Source organism: Oncorhynchus mykiss, chromosome 9, assembly GCF_057628025.1.
Source record: "Oncorhynchus mykiss isolate SJ-2025 chromosome 9, ASM5762802v1, whole genome shotgun sequence".
In the NCBI taxonomy this organism is placed as follows: Eukaryota; Metazoa; Chordata; class Actinopteri; order Salmoniformes; family Salmonidae; genus Oncorhynchus; species Oncorhynchus mykiss.
This window is the reverse complement of record NC_143030.1, coordinates 32282934-32302772: the sequence shown is the minus strand read 5'-3', so window position 1 is coordinate 32302772 and position 19839 is coordinate 32282934. Positions and strand designations below refer to the sequence as shown.

The following is a 19839-nucleotide window of genomic DNA, read 5'->3' as shown; positions in this document are numbered from 1 at the left end:
AGAAACATTGGGTTCTCAGAACGTTATGTGCTGGCAGGGTAGAGTGAACAGTATACTATGGCTTGGGTGGCTGAAGTCTTTGAAAAAATGTATCTTCCCAGTGGTGGAAAAATTACCCAATTGTCGTACTTGAGTAAAAGTAAAGATACCTTAATAGAAAATGACTCAAGTAAATGTGAAAGTCACCCAGTAAAATACTACTTGGGTAAAAATCTAAAAGTATTGATTTTAAATATAAGATGTTTCAAAGGTAAAAGTATAAACCATTTAAACATTCTCATAGTAAGCAAAACAGACTGCACTATTTAAAAAAAAAAGTTGGATAGCCAGGGAGCACACTCCAACACACAACAAAGCATTTGTGTCTAGTGAGTCCGCCACATCATGACCGGGGATGTTCTCTTGATACATGCGTGAATTGGACCATTTTCCTGTCAAAATGTAACGAGTACTTTTGGGTGTCAGGGAGAATGTATGGAGTAAATAGAACATTATTTGCTTTAGGAATGTAGTGAAGTAAAAGTAAAGTTGTAAAAAATATAAATAGTAAAGTACAGATATCCCCCAAAACTACTTAAATAGTACATCAAAATGTTTTTACTTAAGCACTTTACACCACTGCTTATAAAACTCACATTTTGAGAGACGTACTATTTGCCATTCTGATGCAATCGTGAGTGGATGAATAAATCCTACTGGTTGTAGTAGAGGTTCGCCTTGTTGCCTGGAGACTGATGGGGCGGAAGCTTTCGGTATGAAACTGTCCCTATATGCACGACATGTTGGATCAAAAGGAGCCATTGCTCAGAGGGGGAGGGCCTTCGCGTCAGAGCCGTAATGTCGTCAGATTCATGTAATGTCGAAATATCGGCATTGAAAACAGCGCTGTCGCGGTTGCCGTTTGGCGTCCATGATAAGTGATGCTACTGCAGAGGATTCCGGAGCGCGAGCTCGGAACGCAGCGGGAGAGAAGTAACCACTCCCCCTCTTCTCCTCTTTACTTCAAGTAACGGCAGGTAAGGAAACAATATCTTAATAATAATGTTTACTAAAAAGCGCAATATATTTCAAGTTACGTTACATAGTGAGAATTCGTGGCGCATGTATTTTTTTTTTTTAAACGTCTCAGGTCCGGGTTAGGTCAGTCAGCCGCTCCTCCTCTGTCGTTTCACAACAGTTTTTTTTTTTTTTTTGTCGGAATGTTGTACTGTTACTTTGCAGTGTTTTGATGGGACTACTCAGTTCCAATGTTGGCCCCTTCCCCACACTAAATTCCCGAAATGGTATGGATTACTAATGTTGTCATATCGTTTAACTTTAGGGAAGTGACTTGAGCCAGTGTGTACAATGGCGTTAAATGGGAAACCGCGTTCTGTAATTCCACCATCATAGCAGCAGTCAACGGTCATCTGCCCACACGCCTACTGTTAGCGAGAACTGCGTCAAGTTTACAGTGACATTCAAATACAATTCTAAATACTACCGTTACCCCAATGAATTCCCTAAGCAGTAGATCAATCATCTATAGGCGTTTATTACTGGATGTGGAAAGCTAACTAGCTACCTTCGCTAACGTTACTGTAGCTAAGTATCCTAGGTTAGTTCCGTTAACTAGCTAGCTAGCGGTCGCCATTTGAGCGAATGGACGGCCACTGGCTGTCAAACATTGGATAAGTTAACATTTGCTCCTTTCAAGGAAACGTGTTACCGTAATTTTCTGCTAGCTACAAACTTTGTGGCTATCTAATGCTAGGGGAATTTTGAACGTTTGCTATAGCCCTGGTTAGTCGAATGTGTATGGTGCGTCTAGCTAGGGTTGGCTAGCTTTGATAGTGTCTAATGAAATGGCTACCTCGTAAGAAAAGTCCTATATCGCTAGCTAGTTTTATGCTTATCAGCTGACTTACTATCCCCCATTGGTTAATGTGAACATTGGCTAACTAAGCTAGCTAGCTATCATGCAGAATAATCCATGGCTACCGTTAGTTAGCTAGCCAGGCACCTTTAATGTCAAGGAAGTTTGCTGAAGCCAGCCAGCCAGACACTAATGTGTCTCCTGTCATTTGTTCGCTAGCGAACAATCAACAAACCATAGGATAACAGTGACGTAGAATCTATAATGCATGCCCAACGTTAGATCGGCTGTGCTGTTCAGAGCAAGATGTTTTATTTTTTTCATTTTATTATTATGAACAAAACAAATACAAAAACAGAAATATACAAACAAGAGTACATAAACCTAACAGACATTACATATCTGGGGTATTACATATCAAGATGCATTTTAAATGTCAGTTTTATGGTGCGTATTGCTTTTTTTGTTTTTACATTTACTGATAATTTCAAAGTAGAATTTTAAAATGTATCTTAATTAATGTGAAGAAGGGTTTGTTCTCCTCCCACTTCGTTTTATGGAAAATCCTCAACATTTTCACTTGGAGTATTGTTATATTATCCTAAAAGAAGAATATCACCTTTAGGGGCAGCTCTACGATTTGAAACTCATCAGGAGTGAATGTAACATTGTGTGTTCTCATGAATTCTGGATAATCATATACTTGTCCATCATTATTCAATTTTTTAAAATATTTGTAATATTTTTTTTACCTTTATTTAACTAGGCAAGAACAAATTCTTATTTTCAATGACTGCCTAGGAACAGTCTGTTCAGGGGCAGAACAACATATTTGTACCTTATCAGTTTGGGGTTTTGAACTTGCAACCTTCTGGTTACTAGTCCAACTCTCTAACCGCTAGGCTACCCTGCCACCCCTTTAACCCAGATAATGCTGTTGTCAAACCAGTTCTGGGAAAACAAAGACTTGTTTTTGTATTTTATGTTTTTATTTTTCCAGATAGTATATCAATGTGGCGGAAAATTATGGTTTCTACATGAGGTTTCAAGTTAGAAGTACTTGTTTATGAAAGTTAGCAAGCTTAATAGGGATCTTACCCACAACAAAGTTGCATTTGAGTGAGAATTCTAGACCACCAATTTGTTGGAATATTAAATTAGGGATTATATTCCAAATGTAAAACTTATTTCTTAAATAGTTTTGTATCCATTTGATCTGAAAGATTATATTAAGACGTTTTAAAATCCAGAGCATTCAACCCTCTCTCATTTTGGGTACTACATATTACCGCTTTTCTTAAATAATTTGTTTTTTTTCCTCCATATGAAGTTAAATAATTTAGTTTCAACCATTTTAGTTACTGACAGAGGAACATCCAAGGCAAGGGAGGTATAAACTATTCTGGACTGACCTTCAGATTTTGACGGAAGTACATGTCCAGATTAAGAAATATCTCTTAATAACGAGGAGTTCAATTTCTTTCCAATTGTCTCTACAATAGGAGAGAAATTTCAGTTGGCCCTTTTCTATCTGATATTTGTTAACTTTAATACCAAAAAATGTGTTAATCTTTTACAGGGATATTACATACTGAGTTTAAGTTACATCTTTTCAACGCAAATAATTCACGTCCTAATATTCAGAGATAAATCAGGTACATGTGAGAAGGCATTAATACACTCAATAACTTTATGATCTTTTAAAAAAAATGGTGTCGTCAGCCAATTGTGAACATTTTATCTTGTATCTGAATACCCCTAAAACTATCCTTATTGATATGAAGTGTCATAACTTGTGTGAGCAATAAGAAAGGAGAAATTGGGCGTCCTTGTTTAATTCCGCGTCTAATGTCAAATCTCTGAAGTTCCATGGGATAATTTAACAGCGCTGTTACAATTCTTGTAAAGTGTCTTAATTACAATTTGAAAATATTGACTAAAAACAAAAAAAAATTGAGGTTTCAAAAAGAAAATGTTAAACTGTATCAAAAGCCTTGTAAGTCTACAAATAAAATAAAGCTATCTTCCATAATGTGCTCATTGTCATCTATTAAGTCCAATACTAGTCAAATATTATTACATATACAGTGCTGTGAAAAAGTATTTGCCCCCTTTGTGATTTCATTTTTTTTGCAAATTTTTCACACAATGTTTCAGATCAAACACGTTTTAATATTACACCAAGATAAACTGCATTTTGTGTTTACTTGGGTTAAGTGATAGCTTTTTCCCCTTAATAAATAAAATTATCCGAACCTTCCATGGCCCTATGTGACAAAGTAATTGCCCCCCTTGTTAAGGGGGGCAATAAATTGTGAATTTACTGTGGTTAATCACATTTTTTGGAAAGCTGAGTTGAATTTCACTAGCCACGCCCAGGCCTGATTACTGCCAGACCTGTTGAATCAAGACATCACTTTTATTTAACCAGGTAAGCTAGTTGAGAACAACTGCGACCTGGCCAGGATAAAGCAAAGCAGTGCGACACAAACAATCACATTTATTTGTCACATACACATAATTAGCAGATGTTAATGCAAGTGTAGCGAAATGCTTGTGCTTCTAGTTCCGACCATGCAGTAATATAACCTAACAATTTCACAACTACCTTATACACACAAGTGTAAAGGAATGAATATGTACATAAAAATATATGAATGAGTGATGCCCGAACGGCATAGGCAAGATGCAGTAGATGGTATAGAGTACAGTATATACAGTGGGAAGAACAAGTATTTGATACACTGCCGATTTTGCAGGTTTTCATACTTACAAAGCATGTAGAGGTCTGTAATTTTTTTTATCATAGGTACACTTCAACTGTGAGAGACGGAATCTAAAACAAAATCCAGAAAATCACATTGTATGATTAAGTATTTAAATTAGCATTTTATTGCATGACATAAGTATTTGATCACCTACCAACCAGTAAGAATTCCGGCTCTCACAGACCTGTTAGTTTTTCTTTAATAAGCCCCCTGTTCTCCACTCATTACCTGTATTAACTGCACCTGTTTGAACTCGTTACCTGTATAAAAGACACCTATCTTAATTTTGACTCTGTTAATGTTGTCATTACAAAAATATGACAAATCTTCTCCAACATGGCGTTTGTTAAATATTTACTTAATACCTTGAATAATAATGAAGTGCCTTGATAATAACGAAGTGTAATGGCTTGTTTCAAATAGGTTTTTATTAAGAATCATATCCATGTAAACAAGTGTACAAACAGAATTGTGATCTCCCTTTTTATGACCCCCGTGTACATTGGCCTGGCCAATTACCGTAACCTCAAATTTTGTGTAACCGGTTGTTCAGCCGGAAGCTGGCGCTAGTGTAACACATTGTAAAGGGTGTCTGAACTTCTTGATTGGGACTTGTTTTATATTTGGTTCATTTAATAAATGCTAGCTGCCATGACTGAATTCAAACGCAAGTTGATTTATTTGTGTGTTTGTGTGTGTTCGCAGCTGGGAAGACTTTAACCAATTAGTGGGGCAAGATGGGGGCTGTCAAAATGTTGCAGACTTTTATTTTTTTTATTTTTTAGGCCACTCATTACGTGCTTTCACAATTTTTTTTAATATGCATTTCTAAAATGTTATAGTTGGTTTGAAGTTAAGCCACTGAAATTTGGAGCTATTGGAGTTAACATATTGTCCCATGTACATTGTGTAATTTACTGATGGTCTCTATCTAGCCCCATAGGGCATTATGATCAGGTTGAGTGCAGTTGCACAAATGAATGATTTCTTGTGTGCTGTTGTCATGTGGGCAGGATTGAAACCAAACCCACCCTTCATTTACGTTGTGATGACGTCACGACCATAAGTCTCACAACTCAGTTAAGGACAAGACTGACTTTATGACCAAAATGATCCGTTTTACACTGTAGTCAATTTTGACAGTATAACAAATGTTGCAGACTCGTATTGATGCCACAGACTATTTTCTAAATGACAAGTTTGTTTTTAGGAGCAGTTGCTCTTTTAAAAACCATCTGTGGGGACAGACTGCTTGTAAATATGCACTTGGGCAGGGTGGGAGATGAGGCCTGTAGTAACCAATAATTGGTCAACAAGCCATTTTATTTTGAAGTATGTTGTGAGCAACTGCTTTGTGTTTTTTGTAAGTCTTCTAAGTCTAGGGCCTATATCATAGTTTAACAGAACACACCTTGTGAAACATTTAAATGCAACCCAGAGAAGTGACGCAAGTCTGTTTCCTCTTTCAGGTTGTGCCGGTGGAGTAAGCCGCAGCCCAACATGATCCCCTCCGATTGATGCGCAAACACGTCAAGTGTTTTGCCAAGCAGCTGATCGCTTTCATCAGTTAAAGCCATGCCTGACGAGTAAATATCCCTACTTGCTCAAGGCAATAAAAAATAAAAAAACAGCCCCCTACATGTCTCTGCAAGTAGACTCCCTCTTGTTCGTCCTGCTGGAGTAAATCCCCCCTTCCAGATAGGCTCCACTGCCCTCTCTCCGCACCGCCCCACTACTGCCTCTCCACATCCACCTGTCACAATGCCGCTCCACCTCAGAATGGTCAACACCTAAAGATTCCCATGCGTCCAGTGAGCGACGGTCCTGCTCCTGTAAGCTTCTCACGCCCCCACCCCCCAGTTGGCCCCCTGCCCACCTCTGAGATGTCCCTGCTCCACTCGCTGGGCCCAGTGCAGAGCTGGCTGGGCCAGGAGCTGGAGAAGTGCGGGATTGATGCCATGATCTACACCCGCTACGTCCTCAGCCTGCTCCTGCACGACAGTTACGACCTGCAGGATCAGGTGGGTTTCCAGCAGTAACAATGTCTTGTTAAACATGATGGTCTCTAGTTCCCCCACTTGGTTAAAGCAATATAAGTTCTCGTGATCATAACATTTGGAAAATAAGGGAAAAGGGATACCTAGTCAGTTGCACAACTGAATCCATTCAACCAAAATGTCTTCCACATTTAACCCAACCCCTCTGAATCAGAGATGATAACAACATTTTTGTTACAGCCTGAATTCAAAATGGATTAAATATAATTATTTAATTTGCCCAACTACACACGGTACACCATAATGACAAAGTGAAATCATGTTTTTAGAAATGTATTAAATTAAATAGATACACCTACAGTGCCTTGCGAAAGTATTCGGCCCCCTTGAACTTTGCAACCTTTTGCCACATTTTAGGCTTCAAACATGAAGATATAAAACTGTATTTTTTTGTGAAGAATCAACAACAAGTGGGACACAATCATGAAGTGGAACGACATTTATTGGATATTTCAAACTTTTTTAACAAATCAAAAACTGAAAAATTGGGCGTGCAAAATTATTCAGCCCCCTTAAGTTAATACTTTGTAGCGCCACCTTTTGCTGCGATTACAGCTGTAAGTCGCTTGGGGTATGTATCTATCAGTTTTGCACATCGAGAGACTGAAATTTTTTCCCATTCCTCCTTGCAAAACAGCTCGAGCTCAGTGAGGTTGGATGGAGAGCATTTGAACAGCAGTTTTCAGTTCTTTTCACAGATTCTCGATTGGATTCAGGTCTGGACTTTGACTTGGCCATTCTAACACCTGGATATGTTTATTTTTGAACCATTCCATTGTAGATTTTGCTTTATGTTTTGGATCATTGTCTTGTTGGAAGACAAATCTCTGTCCCAGTCTCAGGTCTTTTGCAGACTCCATCAGGTTTTCTTCCAGAATGGTCCTGTATTTGGCTCCATCCATCTTCCCATCAATTTTAACCATCTTCCCTGTCCCTGTTGAACAAAAGCAGGCCCAAACCATGATGCTGCCACCACCATGTTTGACAGTGGGGATGGTGTGTTCAGCTGTGTTGCTTTTACGCCAAACATGACGTTTTGCATTGTTGCCAAAAAGTTCAATTTTGGTTTCATCTGACCAGAGCACCTTCTTCCACATGTTTGGTGTGTCTCCCAGGTGGCTTGTGGTAAACAACACTTTTTATGGATATCTTTAAGAAATGGCTTTCTTCTTGCCACTCTTCCATAAAGGCCAGATTTGTGCAATATACGACTGATTGTTGTCCTATGGACAGAGTCTCCCACCTCAGCTGTAGATCTCTGCAGTTCATCCAGAGTGATCATGGGCCTCTTGGCTGCATCTCTGATCAGTCTTCTCCTTGTATGAGCTGAAATTTTAGAGGGACGGCCAGGTCTTGGTAGATTTGCAGTGGTCTGATACTCCTTCCATTTCAATATTATCGCTTGCACAGTGCTCCTTGGGATGTTTAAAGCTTGGGAAATCTTTTTGTATCCAAATCCGGCTTTAAACTTCTTCACAACAGTATCTCGGACCTGCCTGGTGTGTTCCTTGTTCTTCGTGATGCTCTTTGCGCTTTTAACGGACCTCTGAGACTATCACAGTGCAGGTGCATTTATACGGAGACTTGATTACACACAGGTGGATTGTATTTATCATCATTAGTCATTTAGGTCAACATTGGATCATTCAGAGATCCTCACTGAACTTCTGGAGAGAGTTTGCTGCACTGAAAGTAAAGGGGCTGAATAATTTTGCACGCCCAATTTTTCAGTTTTTGATTTGTTAAAAAAGTTTGGATATTTCAATAAATGTCGTTCCACTTCATGATTGTGTCCCACTAGTTGTTGATTCTTCACAAAAAAATACAGTTTTATATCTTTATGTTTGAAGCCTGAAATGTGGAAAAAGGTTGCAAAGTTCAAGGGGGCCGAATACTTTCGCAAGGCACTGTATATATATATAAAATATATATACAAACGTTTGGAGACCCTTTCAAATGAGTGGATTTGGCTATTTCCGCCATACCCGTTTCTGACAGGTGTATAAATTAAGCACACAGCCATTGCAATCTCCATAGACAAACATTGGCAGTAGAATGGCCTTTACTGAAGAGCTCAGTGACTTTCAACGTGGCACTATAATAGGATGCCAATTTCCAACAAGTAAGGTCAAACTTCTGCCCTGCTAGAGCTACCCCTGTCAACTGTAAGTGCTGTTATTGTGAAGTGGAAACGTCTAGGAGCAACAATGGCTCAGCCGCAAAGTGGTATGCCACACAAGCTGCGAATGGGACCGCCGAGTGCTGAAGTGTTTGTCCTCGGATGCAACACTGCCTCTGGAAGCAACGTCAGCACAACAACTGTTTGTCGGGAGCTCAATGAAATGGCTTTCCATGGCTGAATAGCTGCACACAAGCCTAAGATCACCTTACCCAATGCCAAGCGTCGGCTGGAGTGGTGTAAAGCTCGCTGCCATTGGACTCTGGAGCAGTGGAAACGCATTCTCTGGAGTGATTAATCACGCATCATCATCTGGCAGTCTGATGGACGAATCTGGGTTTGGTAGATGCCAGGAGAGCGCTACCTACCCGAATGCATGGTGCCAACTGTAAAGATTGGTGGAGGAGGAATAATGGTCTGGGGCTGTTTCTCATGGCCCTTTAGTTCCAGTGATGGGAAATCTTAACACTACAGCATCAATGACATTCTAGACGGTTCTGTGCTTGCAACAGTTTGGGGAAGGCCTTTTCCTGTTTCAGCATGAAAATTCCCCCGTGCACAAAGCAAGGTCCATACAGAAATGGTTTGTCAAGATCTGTGTGGAAGAACGAATGACCTGCACAGAGCTGTGACTTCAACCCCATCGAACACCTTTGGGATGAATTGGAATGCCAACTGCGAGCCAGGCCTAATCTCAAACAGTTGGTAATGTTGTGTATCTAATTTATACCCCTGGGTCAATACTCTGTAGAAGCACCTTTTGACAGCGATTACAGCTATGAGTCTTTCTGGATAATTCCTATAAGCGCTTTGCACATTTGGATTGTACAACATAAGCACTTTATTTTATTCTTCAAGCTCTGTCAAGTTGTTTGTTGATCATTGCTAGACAGCCCATTCAAACCTTGACGTAGATTTTCAAGCCGATTTCAGAAAAAACTGTAACTAGACCACTCCGGAACATTAACTATTTTGGTAAGAAACTCCAGTGTAGATTTGGCCATGTTTTAGGTTATTGTCCTGCTGAAAGGTTAATTTGCTCCCAGTGTCTGTTTAGAAAGCAGACTGAACCATGTTTTTCCTCTAGGATTTGTGCAAAACTCCCTAGTCCTTGCCGATGACAAGCATACCCATAAAATGATGCAGCCACCATCATGCTTGAAAATATGAAGTGGTACTCAGTGTTGTTTGATTTGCCCCAAACAATAAACTTTTGATTTAGGACATAAAGTAAATTTCTTTGCCACATTTTTTGCAATTTTACTTTGGTGCCTTATTGCAAACGGTGCATATTCTGTACAGGCTTCCTTAGTTTTACTTTGTCATTTAGGCTTATTGTGAAGTAACTACAATGTTTATCCATCCTCAGTTCTCATATCACAGCCATTAAACTCTTAACTGTTTTAAAATCACTATTGGCCTCATAGTGAAATCCCAGATCGGTTTCCTTCCTCTCCGGAAACTAGACAATTTCAATTACTTTCACTGGTAAAGAGGACAAACTGAGAAGTGAACTCTCATTATTAGATCTTCAATATTCAAATATGATGGAAGGATTGGCGTTTGAATTTGGTCATGTTTGTGTGTAAAAACTATTGTTATCCATCAACAATAATAAGCCACCAGGTATAGACAACCTAGATAGGTAGGTTGGCAACCTATTGAGAATGGTAGCAGACTGTATTGCCACCCCTATTTGCCGTGTCTTTAACAAAAGCCTAAAGGACTGTGTGTATCCACAGGCATGGAAGGAAGCTATAGTAATTCCACTACCTAAAAATAGTAAAACACTCGTTGCTGGCTCTAACAGCCGCCCAATCTGTTTGCTGCCTGTTCTCAGTAAACTGATGGAGAATTTTTTTTGAACAAATACAATGCTATTTTTCTAATAAGTTAACTACTGACTTTCAACTTGTACTGCAGTGACTCCGATGACTGATTGGCCAAAAGCTGTATTTTTAGATTTCAGTGCAGCCTTTGATATTATTGATCATAATTTTTTTTTGAAAAAAACTCACTTGATATGGCTTTACATCACCTGCCATCACATGGTTGGAGATTTAATTATCCAGTAGAACTGAGTATTCTTCAATGGGAGCTTCTCTAACATCGGATACAGTGCATTTGGAAAGTATTCAGACCCCTTCCCTTTTTCTACGTTATGTTACAGCCTTATTCTAAGATTGATGAGGGGGAAAAACTATTTGATCAATCTACACACAATACCCCATATTGATCTAGGGAAGGGTACCAAAAAATGTCTGCAGCATTGAAGGTCCCCAAGAACAGTGGCCTCCATCATTCTTAAATGGAAGACATTTGTAACCACTAAGACTCTTTCTAGAGCTGGCTGCCCGGCCAAACTGAGCAATCGGGGGAGAAGAGCCTTGGTCAGGGAGGTGACCAAGAACCCTATGGTCATTCTGACAGAGTTCGTCTGTGAGATGGCAGAACCTTCCAAAAAGACAACCATCTCTGCAGCACTCCACCAATCAGGCCTTTTTATAGTAGAGTGGCCAGGCGGAAGCCACTCCTCAGTAAAAGACACATGACAGCCCGCTTGGAGTTTGCCAAAAGGCACCTAAAGGACTCTCAGACCATGAGACAAGATTCTCTGGTCTGATGAAACCAAGATTGAACTCTTTGGCCTAAATGCCAAGCATCACGTCTGGAGGAAACCTGGTACCATCCATATGGTGAAGCGTGGTTACAGCATCATGCTGTGGGGATGTTTTTCAGCGGCAGGGACTGGATAACAACCCTAAGCACACAGCCAAGAACACACAGGAGTGACTTCGGGACAAGTCTCTGAATGTCCTTGAGTGGTCCAGCCAGAGCCTGGACTTGAACCCGATCTAACAACTTTGGAGAGACTTGAAAATAGCTGTGCAGCAACGCTCCCCATCCAACCTGACACAGCTTGAGAGGATCTGCAGAGAAGAATGGGAGAAACTCACAAATACAGGTGTGCCAAGCTTGTGGTGTCAGACCCTAGGAGACTCGAGGCTGTAATTGCTGCCGAAGGTACTTCAACAAAGTCCTGAGTAAAGGGTCTGAATACTTATTTCAATTGGATAATTCAATTTTATAAATTTGTAATAAATTGTCAATGTCAACCTGGTTTTGCTTTGTCATTATGTGGTATTGTGTGTAGATTGAGGGTGGAAAATACTATTTAATCCATTTTAGAATAAGGCTAACTTAACAAAATGTGGAAAAAGTCAAGTTAATCTTCTCTGTTTTTACAAATGATTTGTCACTTGTCTTAGAAGAAGCTAAAATGACTATGTGTAGTGTGCAATCATCAGCATACATCAGCACCTACAGCCAGTGAGCGCACAGACTCTTGGCAAGGAGTTAGTGTAAACTGTTCTGAAATACAAAAACAATTGTATTTGGTTCAAAGCATTCTCTTAACCCTAAACCGTTGAAGAAGTTGAACTCCTAGCATTGGATAGTCAGTTATCATGGTCAAGTCATATTGACAAATTTGTTGTGAAGATTGGGAGAGGTAGCCTGTCTTATTTTTTTGTATGCGGTTTTGACACAGATCAACTGTACCATATTGACGTCTGGTAATAATTAAACTGTTAAGAACACATTTATTTACAATGACTCCCTACCAAGAGGCAATAGGATGCCTGAGGGGAGGGGGGCTGGGATTAAGAATGCAGGACAAAACACACATCATGACAAGAGACACCACAACACTACATAAAGAGAGACCAAAGACACACAGCACAGTAGCATCACATGACAACAACACGGTAGCGACACATGGTAGCTGCACAAACATGGCACAAATATTGTTAGGCACAGACAATGGCACAAACGGCAAAAAAATATAGACAACAATGCATCACGCGAAACAGCCACAACTGTCAGTGTCCATGTTTGAGTCTTTGAATGAAGATAACGGTCCAGTTTGAGTTATCTTCATTCAAAGACTCAAACATGGACGTTTTTTTTTTTCTTTTTGCAGCTCGTTCTACCTGCTAGCTGCAGTGAACTGAAAAGAGGAGTGACTCCGTGATGGGTGTGCTTTGGGGACCTTTAACACAATGTGACTGGCAGAACGGGTGTTGGATGGGGGTTGCAATAGATATCTCAGATAGGGGGGAGTGAGGCATAAGAGGGTTTTTATAAATGAGCATCAACCAGTGGGTCTTGTGACAACCAGTTTACAGAGTAGTATAGAGTGCAGTGATGTGTCCTATAAGGAGCATTGGTGGCAAATCTGATGGCCGAATGTTAAAGAACATCTAGCCCCTTGAGAGCACCCTTACCTGCCGATATATAAATTACGTCTCTGTAGTCTAGCATGGGTAGATTGGTCATCTGAATCAGGGTTAGTTTGGCAGCTGGGGTGAAAGAGTGATTTACTACAGAGGAGACCAAGTCTATATTTAACTTTTAGCCTGCAGCTTTGATATGCGCTGAGAGAAGGACAGTGTACTGTCTAGCCATATTTATTTATATAGGAGGTTAATAAGTGTGTGGCAAAGCTGGGACTGAGTTTTGAAAAGTTATCCTGTGTGACCACTGATGAGTGCCCAAACTTGACAGGAAAAAACGTTGGCCTTTTGAAAAGGACACAAGATCAAGTAGCTGAGCTGAACCCAGATCAGAAAATTATTTTCCTGCATTGCATTATTCATCAGGTGCTCTGTAAATGTGTCCTGAAAATGAGCCATGTTGTGGATACAGCCAATAAAATGGTAAACCTCATAAGAGCGAAATCTTTAAACCACAGACAGTTTGTCTCACTGTTGGAAGAGACAGTCATGCAGATCTCCCCTACCACACAAACGTGAGATGGCTGAGTTTGGGGAAGGTGCTTAAAAGGGTGTGGGACCTGAAGTCGGAGATTGATGAGTTTTTGCAAATGAAAGTAAAATGTGGATTTCTCTCAACTGCAAGAAAGAATGGTTGGATGATTTTGCCTTCACCGTGGACATCATGGCCCTCCATGAATGAACTGAATTCCAAACTACAAGGGAAGGGCCTTTTGCACATCAGATGTACAGCCTTGTCAAAGCCTTTAAGGGAAAATTACTCCCCCTGACCCGCCAAGTAGAAGCCAACAATCTCACCCACCTTCCACAACTAGGCTGTTCCCTATCAGATGACCAGTGGGAGAAGTATACATCGCTGCTGTATGCTTTGAACAAGGAGTTTTCTCATCGTTTTGAGGATTTCAAAGTGTTGGAAAATGACATGCTGTTGCTTCTCTCCTTTCACCTTCAATGTGGATAACGCTCCCACTGACCTGCAATTTAAGCTTATTGATCTTCAGTCTGATGCAGTGATTGGAAAACAATCAAAACAATGTAACTGATGAGGTTCTATGCATCTCTCGATGAACAAAACTTTCCAAAGATTAGGAGTCATGCTCAGAAGATGTTTGTACTGTTTGGGTCAACCCATGTATGTGAAGACATTTTCAGTGATGAAATATAACAAGTCAAGACAAAGATTCTCTTACTGACTCTCAGCAATCCTGCGCATAGCAATGTCAGAAACTATACCTGACTTCACTGCTCTAGTCAATGCCCATCAGAGACTTCACTCCTCACACTGATTGAGTAGTTGAAATGTAATGTTGAGCTCACTCTTTCCTATGTTTTTGTGCATACCCGTTAACAAGAGTTTTGTCCGTGGTGCTGAATGCAGTGTACTTTTCCGTCCGTGTAGTTCATTGCATGTTTAATAATGAAAATACCTACCAAAAGGAGAACATGGATATGGTTTATTTCTGTGGATGTTAATAAAGTAAAATAAATTGCATATCTGGATGTGATTTACAGTAGATATCTGTCAAGTCATACACATGATATATAATCCTGTAATATGATTCTTACCGCGATGGCAATAATATATTCTAATGTGGCTCTCCATGGAAAATAATTGCCCAGGCCTGCTCTAAACCTTTGGCGGTAGTAATGACACCGGTGGGGAGAGGGGCATTCTTCTTACCAAACCAAATTACCTTTGTTTTGGAGGTGTTCAGAACAAGGTTAAGAGTAGAGAGGGCTTGTTGTAGAGATATTTAACAAAGTATAAGACGATCATCTGCATATAAATGGATGAGAGCTTCCTACTGCCTGAGCTATGTTGTTGATGTAGATTGAGAACAGTGTGGGGCCTAGGATCGAGCCTTGGTGTACTCCCTTTGTGACAGGCAGTGGCAGAGACAGCAGATGTTCTGACTTTATACACTGCACTCTTTGAGAGAGGTAGTTAGCACACCAGACCAAAGACCCCTCCTTAGCCAGCTCACAAGAATGGAATGGCCTACCGTATCAAAAGCTTTGGCCAAGTCAATAAAAATAGCATCACAACATTGCTTAGAATCAAGGACAATGGTGACATCATTGAGGACCTTTTAAGATTGCAGTGACACATCCATAACCTGAGTGGAAAACCAAATTGCATACCAGAGAGAATACTATAGACATCAAGAAAGCCAGTAAGCTGATTTATTGACAAGTTTTTCCAACACTTTTGATAAACAGGGCAAAATAGAAATATGCCTATAACAGTTCGGATCAGCTTGATCTCCCCCTTTTTAAATAAAGAATGCACTGTGGCTGCCTTCCCAGAAAGGAGAGACCAGTTAAAAAGGTCTGAAAGGCTTGGCAATGATAGGGGCAGCAACCTTAAAGAAGGAAGGGTCTAAACCATCTGACCCAGATGTTTTTTGGGGGTCAATTTTCAGGAGCTCTTTTAGTACCTCGGACTCAGTGACCGCCTGCAGGGAGAAACTTTGTAGCACGGCAGGGGAAAAAGAGGGGATAGTCACAATGGAATGGGTTGGAGATGAGGAAATGTTGGACGGGCAAGGAGGCATGGCTGAGTCAAATAGGAATCCTGACATAATGAAGTGGTGATTAAAGAGCTCAGCCATGTTCTTCTTGTCAGTAACAACCACATCATCAACATTAAGGAACATGGGCAGCTGTGAGGAAGAGGGTTTATTCTCCAGGTCTTTAACCGTTTTCCAGAATATCTTGGGGTTCGACCCACAGAGAGAGAACTGCTCCTTAAAGTAACCAACTTTGGCCTTCTGGATAACCTGAGTGCACTTATTTTTCATTTGCCTGAATGAGAGCCAGTCAGCCTGAGTATGTGTGTGCCAAGCCTTTCGCCAAATGCAGATCTTGAGGTGGAGTAACTCTGCAAGATCACCTGTTTTTAATTCTCATTTTCTTTATGGGTGCGTGTTTGTTACCACTGAAAATATCAAAAAAAGAAGGTCCAAGCGTCTTCGACAGAGGGCATCAAGCTGATTCTATACCAATTTACAAGGCTTGTTTATTAACGTTTTTTTAGCAAGCATCTATGACAAATCAGGACAAGTCGTTTCACTGAGCAGCCGTTACAGGCTGTAAAACAGTGATTACTAAGATCATTACAGAAAACACCAGACTAAAACCGATCAGGATTATTTGTGAGGATAACACTGAGGTGAGTAGCCTTTTCTGGGTGTTTGGAGTTATATCTTTTGGAAATGGTAACAATCTGAGAAAGATTTAGGGAGTCCCATTGCTTTAGGACTTGGTCAGGTGGTTTAAGCATGTCCCAGTTTAGGTCACCTAGCAGGACAAATTCAGACTTAGTGTATGGGGCCAGGAGAGAGCTTAGGGCAGGTAGGGTACAGGCCGGTGCTGATGGAAGACTATAGCACCCAGCAACAGACAACAAAGAGCTATTGGAAAGTTTTTGTATTTTTATGCTTAAAACCAGCAAATCAAATTGTTTGGGGACAGACTAGGTGGAAACAACTGAGCACTGAAGGTGATCCTTGGTAAAGATTGCCACTCCCCCACCTTTGGAAGAGCTGTCTTGCCAAAAACAAAGGTATAACCAGAAAGGTTAACATTAGTATTCAAAACACTCTTCCTTAACCACGTCTCAGTAATGACAAACACATCTGGATTGGAGCTGTAAACCCACACTTTCAATTGATCCATTTCATAGGTAATAAGCTTCTAGTGTTAACGTGCAGAAAACCCAGGCTTTTACGAGAGCAGCAATCAGTGAAGCAGATATCAGAGCAAGTCCGAATTGGGGCTAGCAACAGTAGATGGGCCATATTCATATATACTGTATATATGAATATGTATATATGAAGTGTGTAAATAGTATTTTTGTTGTCTCTGGGTGTCTTTCCAATATATAACTATTTTTTTATTTAATGCAGTATGTTCTGTACTTTGTCATGTATTTTAAATTTTATGTGGAGCCCAGGAAGAGTGGCTGCTGCATGTGCAGTAGCTAATGGGGATTCTACTAAACTAAACATACACATAGCCAATGAAGGAGAGGGTTCTGTTTCGTATTCATTATGAGTCAGGTGATTGTAAGTGAACCTATTGATTTAAAGCCGTCTTGTATTTCTTACATTTACAATGTTCTAAAACTTGCATTTCCTTTTCCTATTTAGACGAGCTGTCCCATTAAATGACTGATGTGGAGGAATTGTGTGTGCAGGAAAATGACATCTTGGGCTGGGAGAAGGGAACTGGGAAGAAATGGGGCAAGAGTAAGAAGAAAGGAGGAGGGACGGACCTAAGTCTGGAGGAGATAAAGAAGCAAGCCGCTGTGCAATGTCTGCGTTCAGCATCTGATGAAGTAAGTGCCGTTCACTCCAGTGTCGCCACATCTCTTCACCCCATGTTTTTGTATGCGTAGTCTACTCACAGCATTGCTCATGCACTCCTGAGAAATTGAAATGATATATTTCACTTTGACTCTTTGAAGCTTGAATATTCAGGAGCAGTTGCATATAATGATAATTAGTACAGCAGTTCTGTGGTTATTTTGGCACACACCAGCTTGTAAGCTACAAAGCTGAATATGTTGAACCATTGAAGAATAGCAGAAGCATGTACAGTGCCTTCAGAAAGTATTCATACCCCTTGACTTATTCCACTTTTTGTTATGTCGTGCCTTTTTCTCAGGAGTGGCTTCCATCTGGCCACTCTCCCATAAAGCCCAGATTGGTGAAGTGCTATAAACTGTCCTTCTGGCAGGTTCTACCATCTCAGCCAACAAACTCTGTAGTTCTGTCAGAGTGATCATTGGGTTCTTGGTCACTTCCCTGACCAAGATCCTTCTCGGCTGTTCGCTCAGTTTGGTTGGATGGCCAGCTCTGGGTAGTTTCAATTTCCAAATGCTTGAGACCACTGTACCCTTGGAACCTTCCAACACTCTAGAAATTGTTTTATAAGTCCGGGCTCTGGCTGGGCCACTCAAGGACATTCAGAGACTTGTCCCGAAGCGACACCTGCTTTGTCTTGGCTGTGTGCTTATGGTTGTTCTTTTGGAAGGTGAACCTACACCCCAGTCTGAGGTCCTGAGTGCTCTGGACCAGCTTTTCATCAAGGATCTCTGTACGTTGCTCTGTTCATCTTTCCCTCTCCTGACTAGTCTCCCAGTCCCTGCCGCTGAAAAACATCCCCACAGCGTGATGCTGCCACCATGCTTCACTGTAGGGATGGTGCCAGGTTTCTTCTAGACGTTATGCTTGGCATTCAGGCCAAAGAGTTTAATCTTGGTTTCATCAGACCAGAGAATCTTGTTTCATGGTCTGAGTCTTTTTAGGTGCCTTTTGGCAAACTCACAGCAGACTGTTGTCTTTTTTTACTGAGGAGTAGCTTCCTTCTGGCCACTCTACGATAAAGGCCTGATTGGTGGAGTGCTGCAGCGATGGTTGTCCTTCTGGAAGGTTCCCCATCTCCATAGAGGAACTCTGGAGCTCCTTCAGAGTGACTATCGGTTCCAAACTTCTTCCATTTAAGAATGATGTAGGCCACTGTGTTCTTGGGGACCTTCAATACTGCAGAAATGTTTTGGTACCCTTCCCCAGATCTGTGCCTCGACAATCCTGTCTCGGAGCTCTACAGACAATTCCTTCCACCTCATGGCTTGGTTTTTGCTCTGACATGCACTGTCAACTGTGGGACCTTATATAGACAGGTGTGTGCCATTCCAAATCATGTCAAATCAATTGAATTTAACACAAGTACAACTTGATTGGAGTCCAGAAACATCTCAAGGATGATCAATGGAAACAACATTGTGGTATTATGTGTAGATTGAAGATATTTTTTAAAATCCATTTTAGAATAAGACTGACCAGCCTTATTTTGTGATTGCTCTCCAGGATTTTCACAGCCAGTGTGATGTAATGAGTGTTTACTGGCAATGTTGGATTGAGGTCAGCAAAGTGAAGAACTGTGAACCAGTGAAAGACTCCCATGTGCACTTACACTGTTACACTCAGTATTGAGATAATGTTATGTGTGACGTTGCAGAGGTGTCAATGCATGTAAGCGAGTGCACAGTTTAATAAACCTGCAATATATTCTGTCTGTGCCCTTTTCCCAAGCAAAATCCCCCCAAAAATGTCTGACATTTTCCTTAGTGGTTGGTTGGCAGTAGTATAGTATCAAAAGCAGCCCGTAGTAGATAGAGCTGGAGGGCGTATAGGGGGAAGGGTCTGCAAGGTAGAGGAGGAGTGTGCTGCTCTCTTGGGACTGGACTCTGCAGTCTTTTAAAAAACATTTTACCAGCACATGCTGCACAGGATTGCAGCACAGAGAGCAGAGTGTGTGCGTGTTGCCCGTCAGCTGACCGGCATTAACACAATGATGCAAGAGGAAACACAGGACCAGGGGAGAAACGTAGCTTTTTTTTTTACTGGGCGTCATGGTAAGGAATGTCACTTTCTGTCAGAAAGAGTGCGAGAAGGAGGAGTGTGTAAATGTAAAACATTTTTGACTAATCCGGCCCTCAATATATAGCACTCCTCACCGAATGCAGTTGCTTTTATGATGGTGTCTATTGTCTACTGTTCTGTTGAGGCATTTTGACATGGCTTTCTTTTTATAGACCTGATCGTTGCAATATTTATTTATTTTTTTTTAAAAATTTTTTTTACAGCAAAACAGATCACTTGTTCAGCAAATCAATAGG

At 40.7% G+C, this 19839-nt stretch overlaps 1 protein-coding gene across 1 annotated transcript in view; it reads left to right on the top strand.

The window, feature by feature from the left end:
• Positions 1-999: 999 nt before the first annotated feature.
• Positions 1000-19839, top strand: part of LOC110531884 (uncharacterized protein KIAA0232) — a 33398-nt gene continuing 14558 nt past the window's right edge. The window contains 3 exon segments of the mRNA XM_090184072.1: positions 1000-1283; positions 6093-6644; positions 17353-17493. Coding sequence (XP_090040198.1) covers positions 6426-6644; positions 17353-17493 — 360 coding nt within the window. The 5' untranslated portion in view covers positions 1000-1283; positions 6093-6425.